Genomic DNA, 12,871 nt, shown 5'->3' with positions numbered 1-12,871 from the left:
GCCATGGCTACAGAGGCAAAAGGACTTAGTCCAGAGCCCGGCACCCTTCTGCCTTTCCCCGCTACCTCCCAAGCAGCAAGGTGGATGCCACCTCAGAGCTTATTGGAAATCCGGGCATGAGCCGCAGTGACGGGGCAACTGCAGTCTCATGGAAGGGGGGCGATACCAGCTCATCCTTCATGCCCTACTGAGGTCACGAGTTGCCCCGCACAAGTGGCTCTCCAGCACAGCCATAACACCAGATGCACAGAAACCAATCTGGTAATTATCTGGCTCTTTGCAGAAATATAAAATCATTACATGATTCTCATAACCAACTATAGAAAACAAAGTATTTCACAATGCCTTTTCAGCAATTCTGATTGTTGGAGGGGGGGGGAATATTCTGAACAATGATGGTGCATCTTTTGTCGAAATAATGAATGTAATCAATATAGAGAAGAGTTAAGTAGAAATCATCTGCCTCACAGGCATTGGGAGGGGTGGGAGGGGGTATATTGGGGTTCTTGGTGGTGAAAAATGAGTACTGGTGAAGGGAAAGGTGTTTGATCATTGTATGACTGAGACTTAAACCTGAAAGCTTTGTAAATTTTCCCACAGTTATTCAATAGATAGATATAAGAAGAAAAGAATAAATAAATAGATAAATAATAGCACAGTGGTAGGGCGTTCGCCTTACAAGCAGCCAACATGGCCGACCCGAGTTCGATTCCTCCGCCCCTCTCGGAGAGCCTGGCAAGCTACCGAGAGTGTTCGATATTCCAGACACAGTAACAACAAAGTCTCCAATGGAGACGTTACTGGGCCCGCTTGAGCAAATAAAATTATGAAAACAAAAAGGTGGAGTTCATGCCCAATTCAATCAGCTAATCTGTGGCTGAAAAAATAGCAGTACTCCTACATTAAAAAATAAATAAAAAATAAAATAAAATAAAATAAAAATTTTAAGAGAGTGAGAAAGGGGAGAGAGAGAGAGTATGGAAAATACTTTTTATTTAATTTTTTATTAGTGAAACACCATGAGGTACAGTTATAGACTAACAAATTTTTGTGCTTGGGTTTCAGTTATACAATGATCAAGTACCCATCCCTCCACCAGCGCCCATCCTCCACCACCATGGGTTCTAGCATCCCTCCCACCCCCCATCCCTCCTCATCCCACCCTGCCTCTGTGGCAGGGCATTCCCCCTTGTTCTCTCTCTCTTCTCTTGGGTCCTGTGTTTTGCAAGAGAGGCATTGAGTGGCAATCATGTTTGGTCTATAGTCTACTTTCAGATTGCTTCTCCCACCCTGGGAGGATCCTCACAACAACCTTTATTTGGTGCTCTCTTCTGTATCTGAGCTTCCTTTTCCCCTAGCTGGTGTGGTTGGCCTCCAAGTCATGGACCAAATTCCTGGTACTAATCTCAGCCACTTCTGGGTGCTAGTCTCCCATTTTGTTGCTTTATGTTCCCCAGATGAATACAATCTTTCTGTGTCTATCCCGCTCTTTCTGACTCATTTCACTTAACATGATACTTTCCATGTAGTACCACTTGTATGTAAATTTCATGACTTCATCTTTTCTAACCCAGAGAGGCCAAAGAGTATAGTCGAAGTGACATCTGCAATTGTTTGTTCATTGCAGCACTCTTTACAATAGCCAGAATCTGGAAAAAACCTGAGTGCCTGAGAACAGATGACTGGTTAAAGAAACTTTGGTACATTTACACAATGGAGTACTATGTAGCTATTAGAAAAGATGAAGTCATGAAATTTACATACAAGTGGTTAGAAAAGGAAAATGCTTTTTTTTTTGAGGGCAGGAAGTTTGGGCCTCATTCCGTGGTGCTTTGTAGCGCCACCTAGTGGTACTGCAGTGAAACTGCATGCAATACAATTTTCTGAATGATCTCTCTGGCCGCACTTTCTCCATTTTTACACCTACAAGACTTAGGAATGTATGTAGAAACATTGTACTTCCTCTGGTGCATATGCACGCTTTGACTCTTCCAGTGTGTGCTATTACTTTTAGTAATTTGTTGGTTTTATTTAGAAACAATACTACACAGTCTGAGTATTTGTGTATACTATTATCTAATAGACCTTTTCCTGTTCTTTCTTTTCTTTCCCCTTATCCTCGAACTCTTTCCTGGACAAGTTAAATGAATTTGGTGCCTTAATCAAGTGCTGAATAAGCACTTTCTACAATGTTCTTACCCATAATCAGTTTTCATCACTCATGTTAGGCTGTTGCTGAACACAGACACTCCAGACTCAGAAAGACAGAGATAGACCGGAGAGTTTATTAAACCTTAGCGCTGAGCACTCCTGAGCCAAGGCGACTTGTGGATCCCCAAGTCTTAATTCAGCTTTCATTATATACCCAATTATATCCGAAACTTGTGGTACAAGGTCACATTCTTACATTCTTAACCTTTATCGTACACAAAGCCAATATACAGAAGCAGAGGTGGCAGTTAGAGAAAACGTTATGCCCCATTTGTTACACGTACCACCTTCATCAACTCATCTTGCCTGCTTCTTCAGTGGGTGGGTAGGTTGATTCATGGAAACCTCTAAGACACTAAAGACTAACTAGGAAAACATAGTTAAAAGAAAAAAGATTGTTCCTTTCATTTTCACAGCAACAATTTATAACAAATTGACTCTTTGAAGAGAATAAATATTAATCATTGTTGAAAGATATTTTGTAATGTAACTGTAAATGTAATAAGGAACATCTATATGTAAAGTAAATCAGTTGAAATTATAATGTGCATTAATATCTATATCATAGTACTTGGCACATTGTATATATTTTAGAGTTTTTTCATTCTTTGCCAATAAAAAATAAAAACTTTGTTCTTTTTTTTTGTAGAGATGCTTAGGGATCATTCTTGTTTCTGTGCTCAGGAATCATGCCTGGAAGTGCTCAGGGGACTGTTTGATAGAACCTAGATTATTTAGTTTTCATAACTATATTTATATCAACATGGGTCAAATAGTAAGTAATTGTTTTTAGATGGTTGATTAAATTACATAATTTAAATATCAACTGTTTAAATTTTTTATTTCTCATGTTTCCACCAGGATAGTAATTCTATGATGTAAAGAATATGATGTTATCTTCCCATATTCAATCAGCAATCCTTACTTGGTTCTTAATGTTTAGAACTAAAGGATAGATGAACAGGTACTGGCTGATAACATGTTTCTTGATTTGTTTGTTTTTGTTTTAGCATATCAAATAAAAACTGTAAGTACCTGAAGTGGTAAAAAGGGATACTTTGTTATAAGAGTCCTAAAAGATAATCTTTATATACTCAATAACTAAAATGAATACTTAAATACTTTTGTACGATATCTAACTTGGTCTGATCTCCAAGGTCAAGTCCACAATCAAAATTAAAATAAACTATGTTTTTATACAGAAAAGAATTTATAAAATAGACATTCCTGCATGGCCAAAGCTCCATTTCACTTCAGCAACTCTGAGTTTGCCATCAGACCACCTGCTAGAGTCAAGGAAAATGAAAATACCATCAGAGGAGGTGCCAGCAAAGGCCTACTATTTGTATATAGCTATGTACTATTTATTGGGTAAATATGTCATTTTCTCAAGCGGCCTACAGTTTCTTGGGAGAAAAAAAGGGTTTAGTCACAAGTACAATAAAAAATATAAAATATGACAATGGTCAATTGGCTATTTTGCGTGCCCACAGTCACAGGAATCACGAATCATGACCATCCTGTTATTCGTCGATTGCCTCAAGCAGGCTCCTTCATCCTAGCCCTGAGATTTTTAAGAAAGTGCTATATTCAAGGCTCTTTAGGAGAATGAGACCCATCATTGTTACTGGTATTTGGCATATTGGGTACGCCATGGGGAGTTTGCCAGACTCTGCCGTGTGGGCAGGTAACATTCAGTAGCCTGCCAGTTTGTCCAAAGTAGGAATGAGATAATAAGATGTCATAATAAGATGTCGATAGCACAGCGGGTAGGGCGTTCGCCTTACAAGCGGCCAACATGGCCGACCCGAGTTCGATTCCTCCGCCCCTCTCGGAGAGCCCGGCAAGCTACCGAGAGTATTCGATATGCCAGACACAGTAACAACAAAGTCTCCAATGGAGACGTTACTGGGCCCGCTCGAGCAAATCGACGATCAACGGGAGGGCCTTTTAATAAGATGTCGCGCGGCCCGATTCTGGGAGCTGGGTTTTATAGTCTCTGAGTCTTGGCTGTTGATGGGATTACACAGCGCCAGGGGGCCAGTTGGTGGTGTGACCCCCGCCTACTGGAATTAGGAGGATCTGGGTGGAGGATGCTCAGCCCCTATCCAAGTAGGCTTGGAGATCTCAGCCCCGGCACCCGCATGCCCTTGTTCCTCTGCCGGTACCTTCATGTGTGCGGAGAGTGGTCTCAGCGTGGTGGTGACTGGTTCTGGAGGTCTTCGACTGCCGGAGCCCTGGTCGGGGTGGGGAGGAAAACTCAACCCGCTCCCCTTCAAGGGGCCCCAGCAAGGACAGCCAGGCACGGGATGCCCCAGTAAGCACTCACAAAGACTATAAGTCTGTTATCTGTCCATAGCACTTCAAGTTTCCTTGATGTATTCAAATTTTGCTAAAAGACTGCTTTTCCTATACCCTAAAGAATCATGATGGCTGTGCGTGGCCTCTTCCATACAACTCTGGACAACAGGATTCTCGCTTAACATCGAGGTGTTATCAACCACCTTTTTCCAAGGCTACAGAATGCCTTAGAGAGCAGCAATCTGAAGGACCCACGTTTATGAGGCCTCTATGCTAAAACAAAGCTGCCATTTTTCAGTGTGTGTGTCTTTTTTTCCTTGTGACATACACAAATGTTGATGTTTACTACTAAGTTGGTACATTAGTTGCTAATTAAGTTCCTAGCTGCTTCAGCCAAAACTTGCTGTATTGAATCCAAGAAAGGAATGGCAGCTATAACAAAAATAAGTTGTTTGGGGATTTTTTTTTGGTTTTGTTAAAGGAAAGCTGTGTATTAAAGGATAAGGGAGATTTGCATGCTGAAAAAGAGGAACTCTTTATCTTGACTTCCTCCTAAGCTGAGTTGGTTGTTAAATCCTCTATGTTTGACACTCAGGCTATTGAAGAGTGTGCTAATTAAGTCAACAGTTACCTCATTACCACCTCTAATTTTTCCTACCTCAAGAACCTGCAGAGAGATAGCAAGTCTTGTGGCATAGGAAAAAGGTAGGTTTATTCCAGGAGGAGAACAGAGATCCTCTTTTCCTGGGACTCTGGGCTGGAGTATCTTTGCAAAGTGCCCTTTTGTCTTCATGGCTCCACTTTTCCCTGCAGTGGCACCAACTGGAGGGTCCAGAACCTACCTACCGTGGGGTAAATCCTCATCATCGTTTGGGCAGTTTCTCTTCAACTTTTAGGGGGAAAGTCCCCAGCCACTGGCTTTCAGGCTGTCCGTTGATCTGCAATTACAATTCTAGGAATGGTGGAAAACAGGCTGATTTCCGAGGCAGAACCCAGCAAGGAAAGGCCAAAATCGGGCCCCGGGGTATTGCCGCAGCTTTTTAATTTGGGCGGGGGTTGGGGGTCGGGGGGGGGGGGGAGAGAATTCCCTTTCCTTTTCGATTTCCCAGTGTCCCAGATCCGTGGACTTTCCCGCCCGGAACTCATCTAAGGGTGACACCTTCCCCCGCCAAACAAACACGCCCCGCTCAGCTGATTGAGTGAGGGAAGTTTCTGGGTGGAGAATCGAAACGGAAACCAAAGTCTGGTAAGTTATAAGGGTGGCCAGGAGGAAAAGTGGACGCTGAGCTCCCACCCGTTCCAACGCGCCGCGCTTGGCGTCCAGGTTTCCAGTCGCTGAGCGCTCAGCAGGGGACTCCAGCGCTCCTGGCCTGCCCGCGCACGGCCGGGATCCAGAGGACCCCATCCCCCTGCTCAGCTTTGCACGAGCCCAGGTGCGTTCAGAGCTCGCTTCCGAGCGTCCTAAGGGCCCCCGGTGAGCGGTGGGCAGTCGATTCAGCGCAGACCCCGCGGCTCCCGCCCAGGCGGCAAGCAGCCGCGCGCACCCGTCGAGCCTAGAGAAGCAGCCGGTGGGGGGTTGGGGAAGCAGCTCCTCCTTGCCCCAAGGATGTCGAGTGACGGTGCCACAGACAAGAATTTCTGCTACCTCATTTCGTGCTTCAGGAACAGGTTGAAGATGTACATCACGGTGAACCCGGTGCTGGACTACCTGAGCTTTCTGTCCTTGGAAGAAAAGGACCAAATTCGGCAGAAGGCCGGGGAACTCGGGAACTACCAGGCGGTGGATCTCCTGCTAAGAAAGTTGGAGAACGGCAGGTGGCCCCAAGGCTGGGCCACGGAATTTGTTATGGCTCTTCAGCATACTGGCAACAGTTTAGCTGCCCGCTACATGGACCCCAAAGATTTGCCCTCTCCGTCCATGGAGAATGCCCATGACCAGTGCCTCCATCTGTTGACTCTCCTTCAGCCTACGCTGGTGGAGAAGCTTCGGGTTAGAGATGTCCTGGATGAGTGTGTGGCAGAGGATCTGCTGACCCCAGAAGACAGAAATCGGGTACGTTGTCTGTTTACCTGGAACTGGTCCTTGAGGCAGCTCTTGCAACTGGGAGTCACTCTTGAACATTTCTGGACATCTTTGGGAAATCTGGTTCCCTCTTTCAGAGAGAAGTGAATATCTGGGTCCTTCAAAATATACCTTTGAAATCTTACCAGAGAGAGAGAGAGAGGGTTTTTCTAGGTCTCTGTATGAAATAAGCCCAAGAGGCTTTAACTGGATAATCATAATAACTGCATACTAACAGATGAAGCTTACTGAGCACTTATTATGTGCAGTTATTTATCATCTGTAAAGTGTATTACAAAATGTCATACTTGTAATGATTTATAACAATTTTTAGTGTTATTAACTCTTTTATAGATGAAACCAGTTTAATAACTTGCCCAGAGCTGCTCCAGGTGAAATGCTAGAAAGTTAGGTTCTGATGGGGGCAAAGAGATTATATCTTATCTAATATAGTTCCATAGACCAAGGACCAGCAAACCTCGATTCCTGGACTAAATCCAATCAGCTTCTTATTTTTTTAGATCCTATAATTAAGGATTGTTTTTGAGTTTTTGGTTCTATAGTTTTCAGTGTTCAATAAAGTTTACTTGGAACACAGATGTACACTCATTTATATATTATAAAAGCCTTTAGGTTTCAAGTTTAGTTGAACTAAGACTGTGTGAGTAGCCCAGAAAGTCTAAAATACGTATTACGTGTACTTGAGAGAAAACATTTGACATTCTTTGGCCCATATTATATTCTTGTTCTGAATAAGGAATTACACAGAGAGATTACACACACACACATACACACACAGAGTTTGGGAGGGGGCACACCCAGTGGTGGTCAGAGCTTACTCCTGACTGTGCTCAGGGATCTCTCTTGATGGTGATCAAGACATCAAATATGTGTCAAGATTCAAACCCGGGTCCACAACATGGAAGAAAAAAGCCTTAACCCTCTACTATCTCTCCAGCGACACAAACAGTTTCATAAAATAAATAATACTTCTTGGAAATAGAAAGTGATAAATCATTAGAAAATATATCACTAATTGAAGTGAAAGAAGGTGGATATGGAATGGGGATGGGGGTACATCTATTAGTGTTCAGGGCTTCTCCTGACTGGAACAGGGCTGACTCCTGGCGGGTCTGGCAATTGAATGGGGTTTGTTTGCAAGAATCTTAACCTGTTTTATCTCTCTCATACAAGAATAGTGGATTTCCAGATGGCATTTTTTACAGGGTAACTTTTACAGTTGATTTTATGCTTTATTGTAGTGTCTTTAGTGTTTCATTGAATTTAGTGTTTCATTGTTTTTCAATGAGTTAGACATACTGTAAAACAGAAATACTCATCCATTTGAATTTCACTTATTCAGTGTTGTTAGTCAAAAGTTTTATTTTCAAGCACATTTAAACACATAACTTTTAAGTCAAAAGGTTTATCAACTACTATAATTTTGCCATTTTCTTTCTCCTAGTATTTTTGAGTCATTAGTTTCTTGCATCCTCATTATAAAGTTGTGGTCATTGGTCTCACATCCAGCTTATGATAACTAAATTTAATGTTTCTTCGTAGATTTGGCAACCACACGGCCTGTCCAAAGACCCAGGCATGCATCTCATTTTGACGAATGGCTTTCCTTTTTAACAACTAAATTACTTTACACTGTTGTCAGTAACGTTTATGTAGTTTTGTGTATTGAGAACCAGCTAGAACGCATTATAGTAGTCCAGCTGGATATGACAAATGTGTACATCACTGTGGCAGAATCTTAATTTGGAAGACAGTATGCAGCCTTCAAGCCAGCTGGAGTTGGAAGATGGCATTTCCAGCCACAGTAGCTGTTAGGAAGTCCAGAAGCAACAGAGTCCAGTAACACCACAAAGCTGTTTATGTTTGGTGGGTATAATGTCCCGATTGCCAGTGAAACAGCACTTCTCCTTATTTACTCTAAATACTTCTGCCTATCAGCATCACTTTTGTCTTGCCTGGATTGAATTTCCGCCAGCAAGATTTTATCCAACTTCTTGATTCTGGCAAGCTTGGAGGCAGTTAACAAAATGAGATGCAAGGAATTTGACATAAAGAAGATATAGAGTAAGGGAATACTATGTGCTGATAACAGGTAAGACCAAAGCAACCCTAATTCTTCTTCAGATTTGAACTTGATAGGATGATTCAAAAGACAGAGAAACTATGTATTCTATATTCTCAAAGGTTGAATTTTGCCTTTGTTAGATGCTGGAATCAATTTTGTACCATCATTTTGCATGTATTATCAGACTCAAAAATAAGGTATAGAAGATTATTGGAGGGAAGAATTTGATTTAGAAGAATATATATTATTATGGGGGTGAGGGATTAATATTTATTTTATAACAGCAAAGGACAGTGGAATTTGAAATAAGAAGACTTGAATTTGAGACCTTTTTTTGGCTTTCTATAATATATTACTTTGGTTTGAGTTAAATTTCATGATTCTAACTTTACTCATGAATATACTCAGAATCTTTAGGTACCCAGAAGCTGGCTAGGAACACCTATAAGTTTGATGTTTAATAATTACATACTGATTGATTAGTTAAATTTATTGAAAAAAGTATCCTGGAATAAGATTAATATGCATAATGCATGAACTAACTTACTAGGCAATCAGAAATGAAGAGATGATGGCATTAAGCTCTCCACTTCCTTTTTTATGACTATTTAGAGAAACACTTATGATGAAATTCTGCTTTAAAAAATATTTTAATCTCTTCTGGATTCTGTTAGACATTTTATACTTGGTCCATTAGATTAAGATTCCCATTTCAGTCTTCTAGCTCTTGTTTGCTGTAGATGAGAGATTTTGACAAATTATTTAAGATTTAGGTTTGTGTACAGTCTAAAACCCAGATAAACCACTTGATAGTTTTATTGTGGTTTAAATTTATAGTATGACACCTTTGTTCCTGACACCACACTGGTGAAAACATTAGAGAATAATACATACTATACCTTTGCTTTGCAACAAAATGTTTATGTTGTAATGTTGGTCATTCTTTTAATAAACGGTTTAAGATGCCTAGTGTGTGTGAGGTATTATTGTAAAAAGTGGAGATTCACCAATAAATATAAGATGTACCTTATAAGTAGTTGTAATCATATCATCCTGGGACATGTTCTGTGCTGAGGAACTTCTACTTTAGAATGTAGAGTGACATCTTGGCACCATCATTGGCGTAGATGACTATGACTTCAGCAAGTAATCAATAAGTATTCCCATTGTGTCTTAATATCAGACTGAACAGTTATGGAGAAGCACCTAATCCTCTCCTATCTAGGTCAAAATTTTAAATATTTGTAATCCTAGAAGAGAGTCTGTAACTTTTATTTATAGAAGAGAGCCAGAAATAACATGCTAAAGTCATTAGAAAGTAAGGTCAGTTCTCCCTATGTGGAATTGAGTACCAAAAGTTTTAGTCTCCCAAGGTTCCCTATGTCATTTGTTTTAATAAGCAGATTAGAATGGATAGGAATATTATTAGTAGAAATAACTACTACAAAAATTAATTCTGTCATTATGATAGCATATATTGACTTGCAAGGATACTAAGTTTTTTCAGGGAACTATTTCTTAAAAATTTCCTGTTTGATGTTTGCCACTCAATGCCTCTTTTGCAGACCGCAACACCCAAACACAGAGAGAGAACACAGGGGATTGTCCTGCCACAGAGGCAGGGGGGGATGGGGGGATGGGGGTGGGAGGGATATTATCCATGGTGGTGAAAAACGGGCACTGGTGGAGGGATGGGTATCTGATCATTGTATAATTGAAACCCAAGCACAAAAAAAATTGTAAATCTACAACTGTAAAAAAATTAAAAAAAAAATGTAAATACAATGGTTTCAAACTAAAAAAAAAAAAAATTCCTGTTTGAACTGGGAAGATAACTCCAGTGAGTTGCACATATCTGCCATGTGTAAGGTCTGGAGTTTGAGTCCACTACCTCACAGCTTCCCTACTGGGGCAAGCCTTTTTGTAAAAGGTTTTTTTCTGATCGGAGAGGTACAGAGGTTGAGGCACAAACATCTTATGCTGCCAACCCTGGTTTGATACCCAAGACCACGTATTCCCTAGACCATTATTGGGTGCAGCCCCAGAGGTCCCTGAACATTACCAGTGTGTCCCAGGTGATCCCCACAGTGAATCTGAGCAACACCATATCCTCAGTCTCACATTGAACTGCAAGCCTGCGTGACAGAGAGGCCAGCAGGGCCTCCAGCCCTGCTAAATAGCACTTAATAGTTTTAGCATCCCCAAAACAATAAGAAAAAAATCCTGATTTTCAACATAACTTGTTTCCTGATTTACTGGTACATAGTCCTCTTGTCTTCTGTTTTGCATTCTACAGTGTCAGTAATATTGGTTACATACAATTTGAAAATATAATGTAGCACTACTCCTCCCATTGGTCATCGATTTGCTCAAGCGGGCCCAGTAACGTCTCCACTGTGAGACTTATAGTTACTGTGTTTGGCATATTGAATATGTCACGGGTAGCTTGCCATGCTTTGCCGTGCGGGCAAGATACTCTCGGTAGCTTGCTGGGCTCTCCTAGAAGGACCAGAAAAATCCAACGCAGGTCTGCCTGGCCGGCCGTATGCAAAGCAAACACCGATTTTGAGAGGAAAATTATAAATAATTAACAGAAGGTTGCATATGAAAAGAAACATAATTTAGTGTTGCCAGGTTTTGATCAGACACTGGGAATTTTGGAACTATTTCCTGAGATTATGGGGTAACTACTAGGCTGAGAGCTTAACTCTAATGCTGTCAAGGATCACTATTGTATTTAAGTAGCTAAATTGTGATGTGGGAAAGAAAGCATTTTGACTTTATTTTTTGTGACCAAACCCAGTGAGGCTTTGGGCTTACTCCTGGATCTGGAATCACTCCTTGCATGGCTCTGAGGATCTTTTGGGGATGTAAAAGTATGAACCCTAGTTGGCTGCATGCAAGGTACACACTCTACTGGGTGTATTATTGCTCCAGCCTGGAAGAAAACATTGATTAGGAAACTGTTCATTTGTGTTGGCAAGCCAATACTGAATGAAAACATCATTGGTTTCTTCACTGATTCCTGCTGGAAAGAGAAAATTTATGTCCAAATATTTAGAATACATTGACTTGTAGTCTTTTTTAAGTTTTTTTTTAACTTTTAAAAAAATTAATTGAGATTCCGTGATTTACAGTTACTGTTAATGATGGTTTCCCTTGCACACAATTCCAGATCATACTTGATCTGTATTCTTCAGTTTCACTTTTGTTTTGTATTTTGTAAATAAGTTGACCTATCAGTTCTCTTAAGTGCCACTTGCAAATCCTAGACTCCCCAAAACAGTAAGAAGAAAAATTTTTGTTTTTAACATTTTTTTTTGTTTCCTGATTTGTACATAGCCCCACTTGTCCCCTGTATACAGTAGATTTCACTTCACATTCACAGAAATCATCCATGGGAGGAGGACATGAGTGGGATTCATCAGGTGTTTTGTTACTGCAAATTTCAGTGAGTTTCATATAAGGATATAATATATTTATTAGTTTTAGGAGAAAGATTAACATTTTTAAAAAGAATGTGTCATTTCTTCAGAGAATGTAATTTCTGGCATGCAAATTTGTGCAATTTATTAAAAAAATCAGTGTTTTGGTAAAACTGCTTAAATCAAACAATATTGTATTTGATTTCATATTTAAATAATTATAATATTTGAAGGTAACAATACAATATAACCCTTTTATCTGAACTCAGTAAGGACCAAGCAAGCTTTACAGATGTAGTTTTGCAGAAAATATCTACTTGATTAATAGTTTAAGACTATAGATAAAATGGGAATTAATATTATATGCTTAGATATTTAGTAGTACTTATTACTATAATTTTTGTTTTTAGAGAGTTTTCTTCTGGTTACTTTTTAAAAATGCATTTAAATATGATCAAATGATGGAGTTACTAAAATTGAAATATTTGAGAAGGTGCTGAAACTAAAGTTGTTTAACACATATAGCAATGATTGCTTAAATTAGCAAGTAGTAAGAAAAATGCTACACATACCAGAGAAGATGATTTTTTTTATTAGGAGATTAATAAAGCTAGACAAAAGGAGGCAAATAAGTAGGAATTTACTTAGGAAATGCAATAGGGGAAGTAGACTAAATGTTTTGGTAGTTTTTTATGTTTATGTAGTAATTTAAACTACTTTTATTACCATAAATTGAAACCCAAAGTTGGAGACAGTTATTGACTGTATTATTTTTTGATATATTAT

At 39.9% G+C, this 12,871-nt stretch overlaps 1 protein-coding gene across 3 annotated transcripts in view; it reads left to right on the top strand.

Moving 5' to 3' along the window:
• Positions 1–5,768: 5,768 nt before the first annotated feature.
• The window catches only part of IFIH1 (interferon induced with helicase C domain 1), a 67,898-nt gene continuing 60,795 nt past the window's right edge, over positions 5,769–12,871 (top strand). For all 3 annotated transcript variants that reach the window (XM_056110268.1, XM_056110267.1, XM_056110269.1), the window contains exon 1: positions 5,769–6,565. In XM_056110268.1, coding sequence (XP_055966243.1) covers positions 6,119–6,565 — 447 coding nt within the window. In that variant the 5' untranslated portion in view covers positions 5,769–6,118. The remainder of the gene's footprint in view (positions 6,566–12,871) is intronic.

The sequence above is a fragment of the Sorex fumeus genome, unplaced genomic scaffold, assembly GCF_029834395.1.
Source record: "Sorex fumeus unplaced genomic scaffold, SorFum_2.1 ptg000009l, whole genome shotgun sequence".
NCBI lineage: Eukaryota > Metazoa > Chordata > Mammalia > Eulipotyphla > Soricidae > Sorex > Sorex fumeus.
The sequence above is the reverse complement of the archived record's forward strand: the minus strand, read 5'-3'. Positions and strand labels throughout refer to the sequence as shown.